At 51.2% G+C, this 22466-nt stretch overlaps 1 protein-coding gene across 4 annotated transcripts in view; it reads left to right on the top strand.

Moving 5' to 3' along the window:
- The first annotated feature begins 8094 nt into the window (after nt 1-8094).
- Nucleotides 8095-22466, top strand: part of WHRN (whirlin) — a 92455-nt gene continuing 78083 nt past the window's right edge. For all 4 annotated transcript variants that reach the window (XM_004712545.2, XM_004712544.4, XM_045296665.1 and 1 more), the window contains exon 1: nt 8095-8715. In XM_004712545.2, the coding sequence (XP_004712602.1) occupies nt 8095-8715 (621 nt within the window). The remainder of the gene's footprint in view (nt 8716-22466) is intronic.

Here is a 22466-nt window from a genome sequence, read left to right as displayed (position 1 = left end):
AGGTGTTTGTGACAATCCGTAGAACCTAGAATGCCCCAGAGGTAATCCATGAGCTTCGGTTCACAATAATGTCTTAGCGTTGGGTCATTATTTATAGCAAGTGCATCGTGCTCGTGCCAGGTATTAATAAAGGGAGAATCTGTGAGCAGGGGCAGAGGGGTGCCTGTGAAGTCTCTGTGAACCCAAAACTATACTCTGAAAATAAAAGTCTATTATAATGAAATGAAATAAACCCAAAAAGCTTCCTTGAGGACCAGGGAGGAAATGAGGCAATTATACAGTAATTCAGAACGTCACTAATTGAAAATAAATGAAAAGATTTATGGGACCTCTATGGAGAAGAGAAGGAATGCTATCAATTTTCCTCAAATACTGGGATCCCTGGAAAAGCCCAGGGCTCCTTCCTGCAGGCCAGGACTGTGCCGCGTGCTTTACCAGTGTTTCTTCTTTAGCTTTCCAACCACTCTGGCTCACCGCCCTTTTAATAGATAGAGGAGTCCCTGGTGGTGCAGGGGTTAACACGCTTAGCTGCCAATCAAAATGGTTGGCATTCTGAACCCAGGCGTCACTCCATGGGGGAAAGACAGGGCAGTCAGCTTCCATAAAGATGTGTAATCCTGGAACCCTACGGAGCAATTCTCCGTCCTGTAGGGTCAATATGGATTGGAAGTGACTGGTCAGCAGTGGGCTTGGTTTGGGGTTTTAACAAAGAAACTGATCCTCATAGAGGTGATGTGATCCTTTAAGGTCATCTCCAGAAAGACCCAAATCCATTGCTATGATCCATTTGTGGATCATAGTGACCCTATAGGACTAGAACTGCTGGTGGGCTCAAACTGTCCACCTTTCTGTTCGCAGCTGAGCGCTTAACCACTGCGCCCACCAGAAACCCCAAACCAAACCATTACCATCGAGTTGATTCCAACTCATAATGAGCCCTTAGCCCAATGGTTCTCAACCTTCCTAATGCCTCAAACCTTTAAGATAGCTCCTCATGTGGTGGTGACCCCTAACTATAAAATTATTTTTGTTGCTACTTCATACTGTAATTTTGCTACTGTTATGAATCATCATGTAAATATCTGCTATATAGGATGTATTTTCATGGTTACAAATTGGACATAATTAAAGCATAGTGATTAATCACAAAAACAATATGTAATTATATATTGCGAAATATTTATTTCTAATTAGAAATAAATGACATTTTGTCTTGAAGCATGGTGTAGCATGGGAAACAGTCTTCAAGTCAGGTACTCATATGTGGGAGTATTCGCCTGTGGGCGGACCCGCTTAGAGACGTATAGAGGAGCGGTGTCTCGCTTCTTAAGACCATCAGAAATATGTGTTTTCCGATAGTCTTAGGCGACCCCTGTGAAAGGGTCGTTCAACCCCCAAAGGGGTCACGACCCACAGGTTGAGAACCGCTGCCTTAGCCACTCTTTAGGCCAGAGTAGAACTGCCCCACAGAGTAGAACTCAGATCTCTATGGAAGCAGCTGCTTCACCTTCCTGCTGCGGAACGGCAGGTGGGTTAGAGTCACTGGCCTTTGAGTTAGCAACCACGTATGGTAAAGTCTGCACCTTTAACAGGGCACACCTTGAAGACCCATTGAGCTCTAATGCCAAAGGAGTGGGGAGCTGGGGGTCCAGAGAAAGGGCTACCAGATAAGAAGCCTTGCCGGGGACCCTCACCTTAGAGCTCTGGAGACACCTACCATGATCACATTTGATCCACACAACACAAGTGCTCCGAACTGTCCACTCCAGAAGGTCAGGGACTCTGGAGATCTTATTCCTGCTAAACTCCCAGTGTTGCAGAGCAAAAAGGGCACGTTGAAAAAAAAATTCTGTGATGTAAATTTTGAATACGAATGGAGGATTGACTGGATGGAGCGAATGAATGAATGGATTGTCCCAGCTAACCAGGCTGATATGTGCCTGGCCAGCATGTTTTTGTGGGGCCTGCTCAGATTTGAACCAAGCTGGTGGGTGGAGGGAGTGTCCCAGTGTAAGCCATACATAACCCCCGATTAAGGAAGCGCTCCCAGACTTCGCAGCAATCAGATTGTAGTTCAGCACGCCTGATAAGGTCACTTCCACTGCTCTGCCTCGTTCCAGCCTCAAATTGGCTCCCTGCAATTTATTATTGTTATCATGATAGTTTGCTGCTTCCCCCAAAGCGGTGTTAGACAAATCGGCATCCATTCCATCTGTCTTTCTGCAAACTGCAATGAGGACACATTGTGGGCGGGCATTGGAGAAGCCAGCTCGTCGCCCGGACTCTGTCTCCCCATGTATGAAGTGGGGTGTCCCTTCACAAGAATGTTTTGAGGGAGAGGAGAAGTGGAGCCTGTCAAGCGCTTCTTCTTCTGGGGTCCTGTGGGGTAGATTCTGACTCACTAGTGACCCCGTGTGACCGTGTGACAGTAGCACTGCCTCATAGAGTTTTCTGGGCTGGAATCTGTATGGAAACAGATCACGAGGTCTTCCTCCCGCAGAGCCAGTGGGTGGGCTCGAACACCAGCCTTTCCGCTCCTTGTTGAGCACTTGACAGTTGGGCCACCAGGGCGCCTGTGAAGTGAGGGTACTCTGTAAACATTCCATTTATTTGACTCCCCCTGGGACTGAGCAAGACAGTACCTCCTCTGGGCCTGGCTGACACTAAAGAGTCACTCAATAACTAAGTATTGAGCGCCTACGCTGACTCATGATATTCCCATGAGTTAGAATCCTCTTGATGGTAATTGTTCATCTATCTATCTATCTATCTATCTATCTATCTATCTATCTATCTATCCATCCATCCATCCATCCATCCATCCATCCATCCATCCATCCATCCATCTAAACTTCCATCCATCTATCTAGCTAAACTAGCAGTGGGTAAAGGGTTGGGTTGCTAACCAAAAGGTCAGTAGTTCAAACCCACCACCTGCTCCATGGTAAAAAGGTGAGGCAGTTACTTCCACAAAAATCTTCAACCTTGAAAACCCTGTGTAGCAATTCAACTCTGTCCTATAGGGTTTCTGTGAGTTAGACCCAGGCTCTGATTGGGTCACTGGGTGGAGTGGCTGACATAAGAGAGCCATTGTGCTTGCTTTCAGTCTGGCAAGAGAACTTTTATGAAGATACCAAGCATCGCAGGGATGCTCAGCAAGCACCAGGCATAATGCTAATAAGCATTTGGCGTACATGAGCTCAATTTCAAATTGCCACAAGGCCAGTAACAGCACCACGGCCCCCATTTTACTGGTAAGGGATCTAGGCACAACTGCCCTCTGTAGGATTTGAACCCGGGGAGCAACACTGTGTTCTAATGCTCTGCCCTTCCAGCACAAACATTACATGAATCTTGGGGACCATGAGACAGACTCTGTGGATTACAGTCAAGGCAAGATAAATGACTGTATCTCTCCTCTTTCTCAGATGTTGTGTGCATTCTCTTTTCTTTCTGCTTATCTCTCTGCCCTGCCATCAATATTGTTTGTATTATCTACCAGTTATACAGGAGAACGACTCCCTTTTCTCTACTGATACTGTTCCCACTGACATTGCAGGAAAGAGACAGGCTGTGGTCCTGGTGCAGACGTGACAATTCCAGCTGCTTCTCTCTCCCCCTGCCCTTCCCCCACCCCCACCCCCCACCCCGAAATCCAGGGCTAGGAAAGGTTCCCAGAGATTCCTGGTCTCTGAGAGCTTTGGATCTCCCGCTCATTCTCCTCCTTCATTCAGGCCAAGAGACCCCACCACCACCCCACCAGGCCCTAAATCCTCTCTATCTCCATCTCTTTTGATGGCGGTCAACTTACCACCCAGAGAGCCTTGCAGTGACTGGCTCTCCACCTCAGACATTTCTAATCCAACTTTCTAGAGAAAATGTGGTCCTTAGACCATCCTGATTTAGGGTCTTTCAGCATCTCTGCACCAAGCATGCAAGGGGCAAACAGCCCCCGTGATTGAGAGCAATAGCTCAAACCCCAGCTCTTCCATTACCTAGCTCGGTGACCTTGGCTAAGTCATGTCCCTGCAGCTCCGCTTCCTATTGTTTAGGGATGATGATGATGAAGGCCATAATCGTACCTTCCTTGTAGTGTAGTTGGAGGCTCAGAGGGAGTTAAAATCCGAACGTGCCCCAACAATGCCTGGCACTCAGTAAACATTGGCTGTAGCATGCCGTATGTCCCATGGGAAATGCATCGTTATATTAATCTCTACTGCCTTCTATGGGTACATGTCAATGGATAAGAGGGGAAGGGGAAAACAGAAGTGACTGTGGAACAGAAAACAGTTTTGTTAAGGTGTTTATAACTGCCCTCGAGGGAGACTGGGAGGCTCAGAAGCTCCATTGTACAGGGGGGAGGGGAAGTCGCAGGGAGAGGAAGGCTCTGAGATGGGAATGATGGCTTGCTACCTGAGAGAGTGCAACCCAATATGTTGCTTCTTGGCCGAAACAAACAGTAAGAAACAAACAAAAAATCCAGTTCAAGCTAAAGCACTGCTCAGCTGAGTAAGGTCCACCCTTCTTCCCTTCTGCCTTTTCAATGGCTCCTCTGAGTTCAGGTTCAAGCACCATCCAAAGGGGGAAGGACATTGATTACTCAGAAGGGGAAGCAGTCATGAATAAAGCTTCCAATGAGCTTTGGTGAAGAAACCGAAGAGAAGCCTGCAGCATCTTTGAAATAGCAATGTTCCTTCTGAAGAGGGCAGTAGGCAGCCAAGGCCAGGTCTGCTCTGAACGCAGCGTTTCCACTTCCCGATCTTAAAGGCTCCAGGCAGTTCAGCCCTCAGGAGTCCAGGCATCTTGGGTTTCCAAGCGATTATTTCTGATCGACAAGCAGCCTCAGACGTGAAATAGGATTCTTGGAGTTAGAGCACTGTTATACACCGCCTTGAGTCTGAGGGTACAAAGTGCAAACCGATACAGAGGTGGCTATGTTAGATGGAAGGAAGAACCCCATGATTTCCCTTCTCTGCTCACACACTGCGCTGCCCTCCCAAAGCAGGCCTCCATGCAACGAAACAATAGCACAGCATCCCAGATGGTCTCTACTGCTAGCCGAAGAGAGCGTGTCTTTTTGTCCTGAGCCAGGCACAACGTGGTTTCTGCTGCCTGAAGCAAAATACCTTTTCACAAACATCCTTTGCACAGAAATAAAAGTGTTAGGAATGGGGATCCTAGCTCCTGGGACGCATTTATCAAGCCAATCACAGTAATTATAATTAGAACACAAACTAAGTGAAAGCTAAGCATGAAATGCACTGCAGAATACCTGACCTGCATACAATTAAGCCCTGCTTGGTGGCATTTTGAAGTACGGCATTAATGCATTTTGGGGGTGAGGGAGATTGATTTTTTTTTCTTAAGTATCTTGGCTAGTTGCACAAAGGCTTCAAGGGCCTTGAAGAGGGAGGAATAAAGACACCGTTATCTACTGAGCTCAGATGTCCAAAGTGAGCTTAACGGGTGAACATCAAATATGTTGACCAGATATGAATGTAATATAGGTTTATCGGGGGGACATGGAGAAGAAGATGGAAGATTTTAGGGGAAACTTAAGTTTGTTTCTGCCTCAGTTTGGGGAGTGCATTTGACCGACAGTGTTGGAAACCCTTCCCCTTGTTCATTGTCCCGAGAAGAATGTCCATCCTCCTTAGGTGTCTTCAGTTCAGGTGTTTGCTCTGCTGCAAAGGCTCTCCTTTATTCTCCTTGCCTGACCCTGAGTTTTCTCAGCCATATCGCATTTAGCATACTGGGCTTTAACTGATTATTTACCCAGGCTCTTTTCTCTCCTCTGCTAGACTACAACCTCCTTAAGTCAGCATGTTTGTCTCTGACCTAGCACAGAATGTTTGGAAAGTGTTGAATGAAGAGTTAGCTACAGATAAGCGGGTGAATGAATAAAGGAATCTTTACTACCTCCTTAGTGCAAATGCAAGCTCCAAACACTGAAACCACTAGTTGATGAAGGAGCTCAGTGCAGTCCAGTCTTCAGAGAGTGGCTAAATTTCATTTTCGCAGCAGACCCAAATCCATCCTCTAGGCCCCCTTAAACCTTCTCCTTCAGGTAGCATAGCTTCTCTCCCTCCTCCAAGTAGAAGTCGGCTGGCTCTGCAATGGCAACTCCAGACGTTTCTACCAGAAGATGTCTGGGTTACAGTTTGACTTGGAAGGAGTGTGTGTGTGTGTGTGTGTGTGTGTGTGTGTGTGTGTGTGCGCGCGCGCGCGCGCGCTCGCTGGGGAATGGGGCAAAGATGACTAAGAGATTCCTTAGGAAGCCTCCTTTACATGGAAACACAGAGCTAAAGCATGGAGCCTTTATGTGATTGTATTTTGTCACAAGGGATGCAAGGCAGTAGGCCATGCCTTGATGTTATGGTGCCAGGATCTCCTCATTTGACCTCGATGTGGAAGAGCAGAGAATCTTTATATATAAAGGAGACTTGGTGTTGTGTGTGGGGGGGGGAGGGGCTTCAAAAAGTTTATGGAAACATGGAAATAAAATATGATGGAATTTTCCATGAACTTGTTGAAATATATATATACATGTATATATATTTATATTCAACCTTTTTCCTGGAAAATGCTGGACATTCCAGACTTAGCTCTCTACCTCAACATGGTGCTCTTCCCCCTTGCAAACATTTATATATATAAATGTTGGCATCTTACATAATTGTATACACTCCCATTAAGTCAATACTGAAGCATATCCCTGGTGGTATAGAGGTTACTCTGGGCTGCAATCAGAAAGGCAGTTGGAAACCACCTTGGGAGAAAGATGGGGCTTTCTACTCCCATAACTGTGAAACTCACAAGGGCAGTTCTACCCTGTCCTATAGATCTTTGTGAAATATCTATATATAGTACATCAGAATCAGCAAAGAGGTTGACTCTCTGTACCGATCATATCTGCATGTACGTAATACATAGCTTATATACAGCAGGTGTTCAACAAACACCCCCTACCTCTCTCTGTCTCTCTCTTTCACAGCACTTGAACTTGAACTTGCATCGCAGTGCATGTGCAAGGGAGAAGCGCAGCATTTTAAGAGGACCTCGTGTGAAGTGCCCAGTACATTTTAGGGGAAAAGTTGGTTATTTTTCCCACGGTTGCGAATTAGCCTGCTGGCTAATTGCTCCAGAGCGATCCTGCTGCACACGCTCCGAGCGATCGCAGAGGAGCACCTCCTGAGTCCTCCCGCGACACCTCCAAAGCTGGAGAAGTTGGGGTTGGGGCTTGCAGTGCCCGCAGGACACCTCCCACCCCTATCCCCACTTTCACCCCTTTCCCCCCCAGGGCCGGACTGTTTCACCCCGTCTCTAGGCAACCGCCAGGCGCTAGGCGGGACGTCATTTCCTGAAGAGCCCGCGGGGGGAGGGGGGCGGCGAGGGGGAGGGGCAAGGGGCGGGGCCAAGGCTGGCTGGCCGCGGCGACGGCGACGGAACTCACTGGAAGACGCTGCCCCCGGCGGCTCAACAGTTCCCAAAGTCCGGGCTCGCGTCCGCGTGGCTCTGCGGGCGCCCCATCGGCGCAGGGGCGCGGGGGTCCCCGGGCAGCTGCACCCCGGGTTGCCGCGGACATGCCCCGCAGCCCCTGCCTGACACCCGCGCTGCTGCAGCGGCGGCGGCGGCTTGGGGGGTTCTGGGAGTAGAGCGCCCCCGCTCCAACTTCTGACTTTGGGGTCCCCCAGCCCAAGAGGAGCGGGCAGCCCGGCTGGGGGAGCCCCGGGGATGGTGTGACGGGGCGGTCAGCCTGGCCGCGCCCCCGACTCCAGCCACCGCCGTCTCCGTGCCCTCCGGAATGTAGCTGCTCCCTGCGCGCGCCCGGACGCCGCGCCGCCCTCTCCGCGATCCCCGGACTCCGGCCGCCACCGCCGGCCCCGCGCGCCCCGCGCGCCCCGCGCGCTCGGGACTCCGAGCCGCGGGCTCAGCGCACCGCTGCTATCCAGCCCCGGTCTCTGCGCCCCTCCAACCCAGTCTCCGGCCGCCCTCCCTGCGCTCCCCCCGGGGATCGGGCTGCCGCGCCAGTGGCCGCAAGTGCAGCAGCCGCCCGACTGCGCGCCCCAAGTCCGTGCGGGCCTCGGCGGGGAGATGAACGCGCAGCTGGACGGCCTGTCGGTGAGCTCGTCCTCCACCGGCTCGCTGGTCTTGGCGGCCGGGCCGGGCGGCGGCGGCGGGGGCTCGGGGCTGCGGCTGCTGTCGGCCAACGTGCGCCAACTGCACCAGGCGCTGACCGCGCTGTTGAGCGAGGCGGAGCGGGAGCAGTTCACCCACTGCTTGAACGCCTACCACGCGCGCCGCAACGTCTTTGACCTGGTGCGCACCCTGCGCGTCCTGCTGGACAGCCCGGTCAAGCGGCGCCTGCTGCCCATGCTGCGCCTGGTCATCCCACGCTCCGACCAGCTGCTGTTCGACCAGTACACGGCGGAGGGTCTCTACCTGCCCACTACCTCCTCCTACAGGCAGCCCTCCTGGGGCGGCCCCGACGGCGCGGGGCCCGGGGAGGTACGCCTGGTGAGTCTGCGGCGTGCCAAGGCCCACGAGGGCTTGGGCTTCAGCATCCGCGGGGGCTCGGAGCACGGCGTGGGAATCTATGTGTCGCTGGTGGAACCGGGTTCTCTGGCCGAGAAAGAAGGGCTGCGGGTCGGGGACCAGATTCTGCGTGTCAACGACAAGTCTCTGTCCCGGGTGACCCACGCCGAGGCCGTCAAGGTAAGGCTGTGGCTTGAGGAGGAACGGTTATGGGCAGAGTGGCACTCTTCCTTCCGCACTTCACCTGCTGTGTGTCCTTCGGCAATTCATTAGCCTCTTTGGGCCACGTTTTACTGAACTTTACAACAGGACCGTCTACTTCAGGCAGCAGAAACGCGTTGGATGTAGTAAAGGGAAAAGGGATTTGGACCCTGCCCTGGCGGGCTTTGAAGACAAGTATGGGCAATGGATGCTATTAACCAGGCACTGGGGAGGGAGTGGACTCGCGAGAGTGAAAGTGAGGATGATACTAAGTACCGGTACGCAGTCGGTGGCCTCCCATACTGCATTGCTGTTCTTCCTTGTTCTCTAGGCTTTTACCTCTGAAAGAAAGTTTTATTTTATTTTGCTGACTCTGGAGCTAGGAGCTGAGCTGGGGTCTGGGTGAGGCCAGGAGTTGGCTTGCTAGGCAGAGCTCCCGTCTGACCAGGTCATTTGTGGAGGAGGCTGTATGTGCATCCTGGGGCATGGGGCTTGCCCTCCAGGAAGCTCTGGTCCTCCACGTGGAAATGGGGCACTGACCCTGATCAGTAAGTGGTCCCCAGCCTGTTGGGAGAGGAGCCCCCTGGCCTGAATGTCAAAAATACACCCCCCCCAACCCCCGTGAGAGCAGTTGTCATTTTGTGTGTGCTAATTGAGAAAAATATCTTATAACATGTACCTAGGGATCTAATCACGCTGTTTAAAAGGAATTTGCATGTTTGCCAGTCTCATAGCCCAGGGTCCTGGAAACCAGTGTGGATTTGAGGACACCCCGCCCCCAACACACACACACAGTATACTAAGTAGAGATGCTTGTGGGGGTGGGGGTGGGGAGGGAGACCCAGACCCAGACCCAGTGCATTAGGCTCAGGTTCTGCAGAGAGAAACCTACCCAGGGACTTGGGTTGGCCTGTGACTCCACCACTCCCTCCCTTTGCTTCTGCTTCTGTCTGTTCTTGGCCTCTTGAAGGCAGGTGTTTTGAGCTCCATCCTGCTGGCTGCTGGGTAGTAGGGACCTGAAGCAGCTTCCTGTGGCCTGATGTACCCTACACGCCCTGACTGCACCTGGGACAGCTTCACCTCATCTCTGGCCTCGGTTTCCTTCATTCATTTTCCACCTTGCCAGGCCCTCTGGGGAGCCCCCTGGAAGCACACTGGTCGGCTTATATTGTTGGCAGGTGCAGCCGGCAGAGCTCACTGAGGGAATCCAGGCCCCAGCCCTCCTCCCTGCCTTCTCTCTCTGGTTTTATCTAACATTACCTATATTGATAAAGGAGCAGGCCATTAACCTTGGCCCTAAGAGGCATGAAATTCCAGGATGATAAATGCACACACTAGAGATTCTTGATCCAAACGGTGACTTATACATTCGGACTCAAATTGAGAAGCAGTTTTAAAAGACTCATAATTTAATCACCACAAGGTGCTGAACTGTAGAAGGGCTGACAAGTAACCCAGGCATTAAAAATGCTGGCTCTTTCAGTTCCAGCCCAGACTCAACCTGCTTGGCTGTGAGTTCCAGGTTCCCAGGAGGATCTCCCCTCGCTGACCTCTCCCCACAGGTCCCCTGTTGGCTCTCTGGGTCTCTGTCAGACCCTCCTAGAGCCATTCCTTGTGTTTGTGGTGGCTCGGAGCAGTGCCAGGCCTGAGCAGTGCCAGGCCTTAGCTCGTGTGTTTACTCTTGTTGCTTCCAGTGTAAAACCTACACTCTCCATGCAGGCTTCTGAAACCTGAGAACACTTGCCCCTAGAGGAGAGGTAGGTATGAACAGACATGTCCTTGAAGTGTGGGCCTGTGGCCCTGGAGCGTGCATGGGCTGGGCGGCCTACTTCATCACTGACCATGACTGCCTTTGCTTCAGGAGGCCTCTGCTGGGTGAGAGTGCGCCCGCCTCAAGTTTGCCCTCATTCCCACCACCTGCTCCAGACATAGAGCCTGCTCAGCATGACCCCCTTTTGGATCTTGCAGAAGCAACAGGCAAATGAATATTGCTCTGTGTCACCTTAACTCCAAGGGAAAACGAGGACGGAGTCTCCGGGAGGTGGAATTTAAACCGGAGGAGGCGGAACCCCTGCGCCTCAGAGTAGCATGAGGGACAGGTATTTGCTGGGATGGTTGGAAAGAACAATTGGAGAGCTATTGATATCTTTCCACAAAATTCAGGGTCTTCTACCCCTCAATTGAAAAGTTGGGACAGGGCCCCCAGCTTCTCTGGAGGCACCCTGCTGTCTACCAAGACTTCTTTGCCGGCACTCCTGTCTATAAGCTGCAGTGCCGTAGGGCAGCGCGCCTGGGATTTTATGGCAAAGGTGACCAGTTCTATGATGTTTCTTGCTTTTGCGGGGTGGTGCTCGGTCTCTTGTTCCCTGGGGAGGCCCTGCTTTCCTCGTTGCCCTGGTTGCGCCCCCCCAGGTAGGAAGGGTCAACTCAGATATTTGTGGCTGTTTTATATATGATGCATTTGGGGGCACTGTTTTATTCGTGTGTGTTTTTTTTTCCAAGTACATTTTTTTAATGTATGTACATTTTTCTCATTTTGGAGTAATTTTAGATTTACAGGAAAGTTGCAGCAATAAAACGGAGCATTTCTTATATACTTAATGCAGCTTCTTCTGCTGATACCCAAACCAGTGAAACCCCCCTGTGGTCGAGTCCCTTCCCAAGCTTGGCAGCCCCGTAGGGCAGAGAGGACCTGTCCCTTCGCGTTTCCAAGGCTGTAAACCTTTATGGAAGCAGACTGCCTCATCTTCCACCCATGGAACTACTGCTGGGCTAGAACCACCTGCCTTGTCTTGGCAGCCACTCACTTTACCACAGTAGCACCAGGGCTCCTCCCTTAACGATAACATTTGCATAACCATGGTTAAGACATTGACCTTGCTCCAGTGCAATGAACTGCCCCTTAAAATTCGAATTTCCCTCCATTTCCCCTCTCTTCTTCTCTTTCCTGACTCGGGATACTGCCCCACTAACATTTGGTGACAGGTGTATTTCCAACCTTAACAGCGTTTTTCTTGTGCAGGTGGGAGGAGGGGCACAGATTCCCAAAGAAGAGATTGGTTAGTTGATTGGTTTTGTTGTGGACTAAAAAGAAAATGTTAGGAGTCCAGTTATCTAAGAGAGAGTTTATGAACCAGGAGCGACACCCTCTTCTCAGTGGACCGCAACTCTTGAAAGGGGAGATTGCACGAACAAAGTGTTCTCCTCTTCACTTCTGACAAATCAAGCATCTCTGCTACCCAGAGTGATCCAGAGAGGATTTTGTCCAATGTCTGGTGGCTCCGGGCCTCAGTTGATGCCTGTTTGCTAAATCAGTAGTGACAGGTCCAGATAAAGCAAGCATTTACTATTTTCAATTATTTTGAAATGTTTGATTCTTGTAGGCAGGGAAAATCTATCTTGAATGAATAGGAGCCCAAGGCGGGGGGAGGATAATAAAAATGGTCGACCTTTTCAAAGTTTTTCAGCAAAAATAAAATCTTATTAAATTAGCCAAGGAGTCTACAGACCAGGATACTTGCATTGGATGCTGTGTTGCATGCTTGCTGTGTGACCTTGGGCAAGTTACTGCCCCCCTCTGTGTCCAGGACGGATGGATGCTGGTCTCTGTAAAGTCCCTTCCAGCGGAGATGGCTTGCCATTTGCTCATCATGTGCTTGGTTCACAGAAGGTTAGAAAGTCTAATTCGATGTTTTGTTTTGGTTCTGTTCCTTTGGGAATTGCTTTCCTTTAAGGCAAAGAAAACTTGGCTAAGGATTGGGAGACCAGAATCTTGGCACAACTGTGTAGCCTCCCTACTAAATCAGGAAATGGGTAGGTTACACACTGTACTGATGGGAGCTTGACAGCCTCCCCTGACCCAAGAACACCACCCCCCAAATGCAACTCCAGGGTACACGCGAGAACACCGCTAGGATTCTGGCATCAGCAGCACCTCCCTGGAAGCTCTCAAAATTGAATCCACTTACTTGATTGCTTTCTGTCCCTCGATTCGGCGGGGAGCAGCGCAGGGCATCCAGGTGCTGCCGGGACGTGTGTGTATGCATGCGTACGTTTCATCTCAATATAATTAAACAACTTCATTACAGTCTCGGCATTCCCATGGGCAATCCAAGGCGCGCATGAAAATTTGAAATGCTCTTGGAGTTAAAAAACAGTTGCTGGTCCTTTCATTTAATTAAGGTTATCACAGCCTCCCTTCCTTTGCATAATAAGCCGAGAAGAATCTGTCCATATTAATATAAGTCATTATATTTGGTCTGGCAGCTTCTAAATGATACGTTTGTCATTTCCCCACTGTACATGGTTAGCCAAAGCCATTACAAATTATTACCACTTCCAACTTTGCATCCAAAACGTTGCTTTTCCCCCTACCCCTATCCCGCTACCTCCGGTCCCATTCCAGCATTCCACTCTGGAAAGGTGGGCCATGTTTTGGCGGACACACACAGGACATTCCTCTGGATTCATTCTGGGGTCCTGTGAGCCCTGCCAGCCGTGTCACGCTGAAAGCCCATTACTAATAAACCCTTTATTGAGTGGGTTTTTGGTTGCTGCATACCCAAGCAAGTATAATGCAGCATGCTGGGTCCATTTCTTTAATTTAGTCTGGTATATTTATTTGGATCAAACTGACACTTAGCGTTTTAGAAAATTACGGTGCTTTTGTCAGGAAAAGGGCAAAAAGAAACGAAAACCAACCTCTCAACTGGTTATGTACTGTTTGGTTCAAAGGACATTTTGTGGAGCAGAAGAGAATGCGTGTATTATTTGAAACAGTGAAATTTGTATAGAAGCTTCTGGACTTCATGCTGGACCTGGAAGAGGTCTAGCATCTCCCTGGCTGTGCACTGTCCGGCCACGCCCCTTGCTGACAAGCCCAACGTTTATCACCGCTAATGACTCCTCATTTAGATGGAGCTGCAAAGAGGAGTAGACTCTTTAACCCCCAGTCAGCTGGAATTTGCTGTGTGCTATGGCTTCCCACTTCTACCTGCCCGTAGCCATGCAGTCCACCACCTGCAGGCGGCTGGCAAGTGCTCACACTGCACGCATGCACACTCCCGAACCATGATCCCACCCCTTCCCTGCTTGGGGCTGTGTGTGCCTGAAGCGGGCACTCAGGGACTTAGGCATCCCGCGGGCTTTCTAGCAAGGTTCTTTTGTGACCTTAAAGGGCAGTGCTGGGTCTCCACTGCTTGGGGACACCCTGGACTGGTACGCAACAATTGCCAGAGAGTCTTTCTAGAAGGGATGACATTTGGTAGCTGGAGGTGGCTGGAGGCTGAAATATGTAAATCTTTCAACACCCCCCCCCCTTTTTCTCACCCTCTAGCAAGATGCTAATGCTTACTTTAAGCTTACAGACTTCTACTTGTGCCCCCACGTGGAGGGAGGGCTTTTTAAGATTCCTATGCTTCAGTTGGAGCCTCGATGCCCAGTACTGAATGGAAGGTCAGTGGTTCAAAACCACCAGGTGCTCCTTGGGAGAATTATGTGACTGCTTCTGTAAAGATTACAGCCTTGGAAACCCGGTGGGGCAGTTCTACACTGTCCTGGAGGCTCGTTAGGAGATACAAGGGACTCCACAGCTATGGCCTTTTGGATGCTGCGGACACATTTCGTTTTTTACAGCTCGGCAGGTGGGCAGGGTGCAAAGAGCAGGACTCACTCTCTCCCGGTCCTTTTCCGCTCACCTGGTGTCAGCTGCAGTGGGTAGCAGCATGGGGCCAATGCAGTCGCATGTTAGCTCGGCTTTCGTGCAACTCTTCTGAAAGGAATGGAGGCAGAGACCAATGAGTACCTACTCCACGATGCCTGCTCTGCCCCTCCTGTCCCATTCAGTCTGCCCAGGTCAGCTAGGAAAGTGAGGGCCATGCTCCAGGGGTGAAGTTCACCAGCCCAAGGTCACCATAGGGATTAAGAGCAAGTACCCTTCTGATTTTACCTCCCTGCCTGGAACCCAGCCCAAGCATTGCCAGACAGCCTCCTGGAAGAGATGCCAGCCCCCTGAGCACACCGACCCCTGCTGGAAGGTGGCAGACACCACCTATCTTGTGTCTGGCACTGGGGGCCTTTTAAGCACCATCAGCTTCCAGGGCTTGCTTTACTGAGTGGGGAGGCTCTGGTCTGCCCATCCAGGGAACGTGGAGCAAGGGGAAGAGGCGTGTATTTCTTTCTGCTCTTCCCAGTGCGGATGGGGCTGGGCCTGGGGAATCAGAAGCAACTGACATGGGCCTTGCCCTGGAGGACCCCAGAGCCCAGTGTTCTAAGAGCCTCCACTTCCCTGCCAGCCACCTCACCTCAGTACCTGCGCTCACTTCTGGGTGAAGGATTCGTTGTTTGTTTGCCGGCCTCCTCCATGTCCGACGAGCTCCAGGGACCAAGACTTGGCTTTGCCCACAGAGCTCCAGTGCTTCTCCAGTGCCTGCATGTAGTCAGTCCTCAGTGATTCTTTGCTGAGTGAGCAGAATCATCCATCTTCACCCTAATCCAGTGCTGGTGAGATCACAATGCCGTGGTTCCTATCTGGTAACTGGTAAGGGGTAGAGGGTCCGGAGCAGGGTGGGACATGGGTGGGGAAGTAATCCCATGTGATGCAATCATAGTAGACCCTGGATGGAACATCTCAGGGAAGCCATAGGCTCTAGTCACTAGAGTCTAGTGCCTGCTCCCACCACTGTGTGGCTTCGGGTGGATCACGTGACATCACGGAACCTCTGTCTTTGCATCTGTGAAATGGGCACGGAGGGATTCAGTGGGCGGCTAGGTGTGCAGGCACCTGGCAAACAGGAAACCCTTCACTGTCATGTAAGCCAGGGACTTGTTGACACGGTTGGTGCCTGGGTGGGCAACAGCTTTTCACATCGACCCCCTCCAAAGGTTTCCTTTGTAACTTTGCTCTTCATTTTAAGACCACCTTCCCAGACGGTGGGTGATTTCCACAGCCATTCCAAAATAGCACCGTTTATGCATTCCGAAGCAATCAGTGAGCCGCGTCTGGGTGCGAGAGAGCTCCTGGCTTTTTGTTTGTGAAGACACGGTTGGGTTTCCCGCAGCCCTAACGTCTCAGGGGAGGGCGGGTTGCTGCTAATCAGACTCACATTTGAGAACAGGCTGCTTATCATTTTGTACCAAGAACGTGTGAATGTGGGGCTATTTTCCCGCTCCGGGCTGAGCAGCCCCTCTGCTGGCTGCTTCCCTCCTTTGAGAGTGTGTGTTCTTCTGCTACATTGGCCGCAGTCTTGCTTCAGCTGCCAGCGGGTTTCGTGGTTCTCCCTACCTGAGTTTCCGCAATATCCGCGCCCTCTTGACGTGGGAGTGCAAAGCAGACATATCGGCTTTCCGAAGTCCTCACTTGTCCTCCTCACAGGGCTCTAAAGCCACAGATTGTGGCAGGACATCATTAAGTGACACGTGGAAGCGGGTTTCTGATGGCCAGGCGGTGGACTCAGTATTGGTGACTCTCAACCCAGACCTTACTTGAGCGTGCACAGGTTCCCCAGGCAAAGCCTCACCACCAAGGTTGGAGAAGCAGGCCCTTCCCTTCGCATGCCCCCACCCCAACGCTTCTCCAGGGGAAGACTTGACCAGAGAGGCTGACCCACCTGCCCCTAACCCCTCCTCAGCTCTTTTGTAGCAGGATCCCAGATGTGCAAGGTCACCTGATACATTGCAATGATCCAGGAAAGGGAGGCCCGTCTCCAGGCGGCTAGAGATGCTTTTGTAGATTGAACCCCTTTCATGACCTTGGGCAGGTCCCTTTGCCGGTCTGTGCCCCTGGCACCGCACCTGGGTTGCAGCAAGCCCTCACCAGCAGGTCCTGGTCACTGTCCAAAAAAAGCCCAAACAAACCAAACTCATTGCCATTGAGTTGATTCTGACTCACAGCAACCCTATAGGACAGGGTAGAATTGACACACACACACACACACACACACACACACACACACACACACACGGGTTTCTGAGACTGTGCCTCTTTATGGGAGTAGAAAGGCCTGTTTTTCTCCCCTTGAGCCAGCCAGTGGTTTTCAAACTACTGACCTTGCATTTAGTAGCCAACCACGTAATGCACCAAGCCACCAGGGCACCCTGTGGTCATCACAGCCCGTGAAGTTTGCAAAACTCCAGCCACGGGGCTCCTGCTGGCAAGCCTATGATGAAAACAAATGCTGATGGCATTTGCGTGGGTTCTGTTGTGTCTGTTTGGTGTTTTTTTAAGGGGCCAGGACTGGGAGCCGCGGGATCGGCCGTAGTCGTTGGAATTGCAGTCATTTACTAAACGGAGTCAATACTCCCGTGTAGACAGAGCTTCTTTTAAAACATAATTGCGCCTGTCTGGGTTTGGGCATCTGCGTTTCCTCTTCGCAGCAGTCATAAAGCATGGTGCTTGCGTGGAATTGTACCCCCACCCCCACCGTTTCCATTGACTGTGAGGGCTCGGAAACGCGAGGAGGCAGACAGACAGATGCACGGCCATACTGCAGCAATGTCAAGGGGCAGGAGGGCAGAATCTGGGGATCCTCAGGAAGCTGCCCATCTGACTCCCAATCGCTGGTCTGATGGGCTCCCCAGGGCCCCTGATGAGGAACGGGAGGCGGAGGCTGTTTCCGGGGGCCCATTAAAGCAATTAATGCAGGTGAAGTGGTGAGTTGCTCACACGGGCACCTGAACTTAAAAACAAACAAACAAAATCAACCCTGCAGTTTATTTGAACCACATCTGAGATGGGGCACTCGGCCTCATTAAGGGGTTTCTGATTAGGAAAGAGAAGTGATCTCACCTTCGGAGTTTCAAGAGTCCAGGTGGCAGAGCTGGTTAAGGGCTTGACTGCTAAGCGCACAGGCTGGCAGTTCTAATCTACCAGCTGCTCTGGGGGAGGCAGATGAGGCAGTCTGCTCCCCTAAAGACTGACAGCGTTTGGAAACCGGCTGTGGCCAGTCTGCTCTGTCCTGGAGGGTCACCATGCGTCGGAATCCACACTGCGGCCCTGGGTTGGGTTAAAGTTTAACCTCCCAGGTAGGCAGGGCTGCTTCTGAGGAGAAGCCCCTGGGGTGAAAGGTTTCCCCTCTGCCTTTTCCATCCTCCTGGTATGGAAGGGAGGCAGTCCTTGGGTGGCACAAACAGGTAAGCGATCGACTAGTATGTTAGGTGGACTGCCTGGAGAAGCAAAACCGGGCCACATAGGTATCTGTGTAAGCAGGAAGGTGAGGTTCTCAATGTCTCTTGTAAAAAAGGCCACCCCCCACCCCACCCCCAAGTAGGCATCAGGCTGACTGATATGTTGGACTCCACCCTTAGAGGTTCAAACAAACTCAAGTTGACATAAAACTACCACAACTAGTCACCCAAAGCTTGCCATTTCAAGGCCACCCTGTAGCCCCTCAGGAAGGTGGTCTGTGCTTAAAAGGTCCCAGTCTTGAAGACTCCCTGGTGCACAGTTCAAGTCTGCTCACGGGGTCACCAGGAGTGACAACCAACTGTGCCATGACTGGCTGGCTGGCTCTCAGTGTTGGACTGGAAGGCAAAGTGAGCTGCCCTTTGGTGGGTCTGGCGACAGTGGGACCTTTATTTTCTTCGTCCCCTTTGTGATGTGGGATTAATTGAAGGGCAGTTTAATTAAAGGACAGAGAGAGAAATGGCTTGGTGAGCCTCGCCTTTCTTGTGTCCTGCTCTCTGAGGATCAGACCAGCCTTAGCTGGTTCTCTGCCTCAACTTACGAGCTACACTACCTGTGGGAGACCCAACCCATGGACCGTGTCGCTGGAGTTTGAGGTTCCTTCAAGACATGCTTCAACACACTATTGGAATTTACATCACTTGAGCTGGGGACTGTCGGACTCTGTCATCTGGCGGACTGTTGGTGACCTGCCTTGCTGTTTGCTGCCTGTGGCAGGATTGCCTGAATTGCTGTACAGAGGACTCAACTGTCTGCTTCCTTGACTTGCACCCGGTGGCCCTTGTGACTTGAAGGACTGCCAGCAAATTAGCTGTTTCACGGAAGTGAGTTGTACTGAGCCGTTTGTACTGTTGTATAGACTAATTAGCTGTTTATTTCTTATGTTGTATCTATCTATCTGGCTATCAAATCATAAGTGTCCTGGTGTTGTTTCTCTAGAGAACCTTGTCTAACACACCCTCCTTCCATCTGCTTTTCTCTATGAGAGCTCCTAAACCTTCACTAGCCATCTCCCAAGTCTCTTGGGCTTCCTTCCCAGTCTTCCTTAAAGACTCTTTGCATTCTTGCAATTTTAAGTCTACCTCAAATGCCAGGATGTACAGAGGACCCCTTCCTCCATCCTCTGAGGGTCTAGCTTCACTCACCACTAACCTTTCTGTCTCCAAACAGATCGGGGTCTCCTTCCATTTGGGTTTTTACTTGTATTCTTAGTTCCTCCCCAGTATTCCATACCACCCACCTCTCCCCAACAAAACCAAAAAAATACCAAAAACCAAATCACTGCCATCGAGTCAGATCTGACTCATAGTGATCCTATGGGACAGGGTAGAACTTTCCCTGTGGCTGTTTAAAGCTGTGGAACCCGGTCTTTCTCCTTCCTCCCAGAATCAGGAATCACTGGTCTTCGGTCGGGAAACCCTGTCTGGTCTCTGGCCCTCAGCTGGCCCGTGCTCTCCTCACTCTCTTCCTCACAGCATGGGCATTTCCCAAGTCTTGGTGACCTTTTACTCTCCGTGGTCTCCCCTTGGGGGGTGGGGGTCTCTGGAGCCCAGTGAGGGCAGGCTCTGCAGAGTGACTCCCCACTGGAGTCCCAGGCTACCCTCACCCTTGCACCCACCATCGCCACTGCCCACTGGTGCTGCTGGCTCCCCTTTCATGGAGAGCTGGGGGCTCTCCATCTGGGGGCGGGGCCAACTTTTCAAATGTGTTTGTGATCACGCAGTGCCCTGCGCCCTGTACTGAAGCTGGGCCCTCCGGGGACAGAGGTGTGGGACCTCAGCCTGGGGCCTCAGCTCACCTTTGGGCTGCTGATCCCTGGTGTCCTTTGACCCCCAGATAGCTCTTTTCTCTGCCTCCCTTCCCCCCCAGGTGAAGCCTATGAGGCTCTCTCCTCATCCACACCCCAAGCCTTGAGATGTGGGCAGGGCACCGGGGCATCCTCTCCAGCAGAAGACCTGTTGCCCCATTCTCTCTCGTTCGCACGCACGCACGCACGCCTCTTCCCTCAGCATAGAGGCCCACTGCGCGCTGTCACGGCACAGACAGGTCCTTGTTAGTGTTTTTGTCTTGTTGCGTGTTGTGTAATGATAGACTTCAGATGCTCTGCTGCGTGCCAGAGCGTGTTCTTGAGGCTTTAGACACATCACCGTCCTTGGGCCTGATTACAAACCCTCTGAGGTTCCAGGTGTCCTCACGTTAGAGAGCTGCAGAGTTGTCACAAGGCGCCAGGGTTTGAACTCCGGTGCTGTCGACTTAAAAAGACTGTGTCCTTAACCCGCACTCCAGAGAGAGGCGGCATCCCCTGATGCCTTAGTCGGGTTCTGGATATGGACGCTCCAGATTCAAATCCAAGCTCTGCCACTTTATAGCTGAGTGACCCTGAACATGTTTCTGAGCTTCTTTGATTCTCGGATTTCCTTTTCATTATTTTGTGACTTGAGTACTAAGGCTGGTCAATTACTTACCCGCCTTGTTCCATTTTTACTGAGAATCGTAACAGATCATGTGTACCCCCAGAGCATCTCTTCATTGATTACTAATGTTGCTGTGTGCAGGCAGACATAGCGGGGTGGGGTGGGGGTGGTGGTGGTGGTCAATTTTCCTTCTAGATAATACTCTTTCTGCCACTGCCAATTGGATTCTGACTCATCATAACTTCTGCAGACACAAGATGCTCCCAAGACCAACCCACTGACATCAAGTGCCCGATAGGACAGGGAAGAACTGCCCCCTAGGGGTCCTGAGGGTGTCAGTCTTTGTGGGAGCAGGCAGCCTCGTCTTTTTCCCAGAGGAGCCGCTGGTGGTCTTGAACCATGCATGGACTTTGCACAGTGTAGCCAGGGCTCTTTGCCTGAGTTCTGCTGGCAGAGAAACTGAGTCAGAAAGGGGAAGTGAGCCACCATGAGTGCCGGTGGGCACCGGAACTCGGCATTCATCCAGCCTTTCCTGCCTCCAGAGCTCTTAGCCTGGCCCCGGCTGCTGCTTGGTGAGCAGCAGGGCACGCAGGCCAGCCCAGGCCTGGCCAGGGCAGGTGTTTCATAGAGATGTGGCTCTGCCCTGCCTTTTTAACATGTGGGAACGGCCTGGTAGCCCATTGATGGGCAAACTTGCAGGGAGTCAGAATGCCAGGGCTGCAGATGCAGTGCCCTTTGCTGAGCAGAGTGCTGTACATAGCATTGGACTTCAGGGACCAAGATGCATTGGGACATCCCCCGCCCCCACCCTCCCCATTCCCTTCTCTTCCCTCTCATCCTTCTTGGCATCCTCTGGACTTAGTCAGTTTTCATGATATACATCGCCTATGGAGACTCCCCAGACCGGGAACTGGGACCACAACTCGGCTCCTGTCAGGATAAAGCAATAACTTGTGAAATCATCTCATCCAATGGCTGAGCTGCTAGATCCGTCCACACAGTCCTGGGGCAGAAAGAGAAACTTCGTGAGACAAAGACGGCATCTCTCACCGGCCTTGTCCAAAAGGCTGGTGTGCATCCACCCTGCGTGTGTGAGAAGACAGGCTGAAGGGCTCTCAAAATTGTATGTGTTTGTGTTGGCGCCTGGTAGTAAGCATTGGGCTACTAACTGCAAGTTCAGCGGTTTGAACCTATCTGCTGCCTTGCGGGAGAAAGATGAGGCAGTCTGTTTCTGTAAAGACTTAGAGTCTCAAACTCTGGCGCAGTTCTGCTCTGCCCTCTAGGGTTGATGTTGTAACTGACTTGATAACAGTGTGTTTGAACTATGTATGTACATGCACATATGCAGATATTTGTATACATCTGCATACACTTATAAACCTATTTGTGTGTATATATATTTATATAGACACATATGAAGGGGCTTCAAAAAGTTAATGGAAAAATTTCCATTATCTTTTCATTCCATTTTGCCAATAACTTTTTGACGCCACCTATGTATAGTGTGTGTGTGTGTGTGTGTGTGCATGTGTGTAAACAAAAAAAAACCTCAACTGCCATGAAGTCCATGCCAGCTCAGAGTGTATGTGTATATATGCATCGATTATACAGATTACGGGTGTGTTTGTCTCATGGATATATGCGAGACCCTCCTGGGTGGTGAAAGTCGTCAATGCCTCGGCTGTGAAGGTGGGGGCCTTGAGCCTACCCAGAGGTGCCTCAGAAGGAAGGCCTGGCCATCTCCTGAACAAAGTGTCATGAAACAGAGCCCACAGGGCAGGGGTCTGCTCTGACACCCCTGGGGTCACTATGAATTGGCGTTAAATCGGCGGGAGCTGGGAGCTGGACACACACACACACACACACACACACACACTTTTTTAAATGTCCTAAGATATATAGGTGTGGTGGTGTACATTTAGCTTCCAACTGCAGGGTTACCAGTTTAAAACCAGCTACTCTAAGGAAAAAAAGACAGGGCTTTCTACTCCCATAAAGAATTACTGTAAAGTCGATGATGCAGAAGATGTTAGGTAAAAATGTAATCTCCCTTTTGACCCATTTTAAGGTTGGTTCAATTATTTTAAAAAATATGTGAATGGGAAATACACTTGGATTATCCTCTGGAGAACCTG

The sequence above is a fragment of the Echinops telfairi genome, unplaced genomic scaffold (assembly GCF_000313985.2).
Source record: "Echinops telfairi isolate 266 unplaced genomic scaffold, ASM31398v2 ScPeMD7_7410;HRSCAF=8448, whole genome shotgun sequence".
Classification (NCBI taxonomy): Eukaryota; Metazoa; Chordata; class Mammalia; order Afrosoricida; family Tenrecidae; genus Echinops; species Echinops telfairi.
Note: the sequence above shows the minus strand (reverse complement) of the source record. Positions and strands in the feature narration are given on the sequence as shown.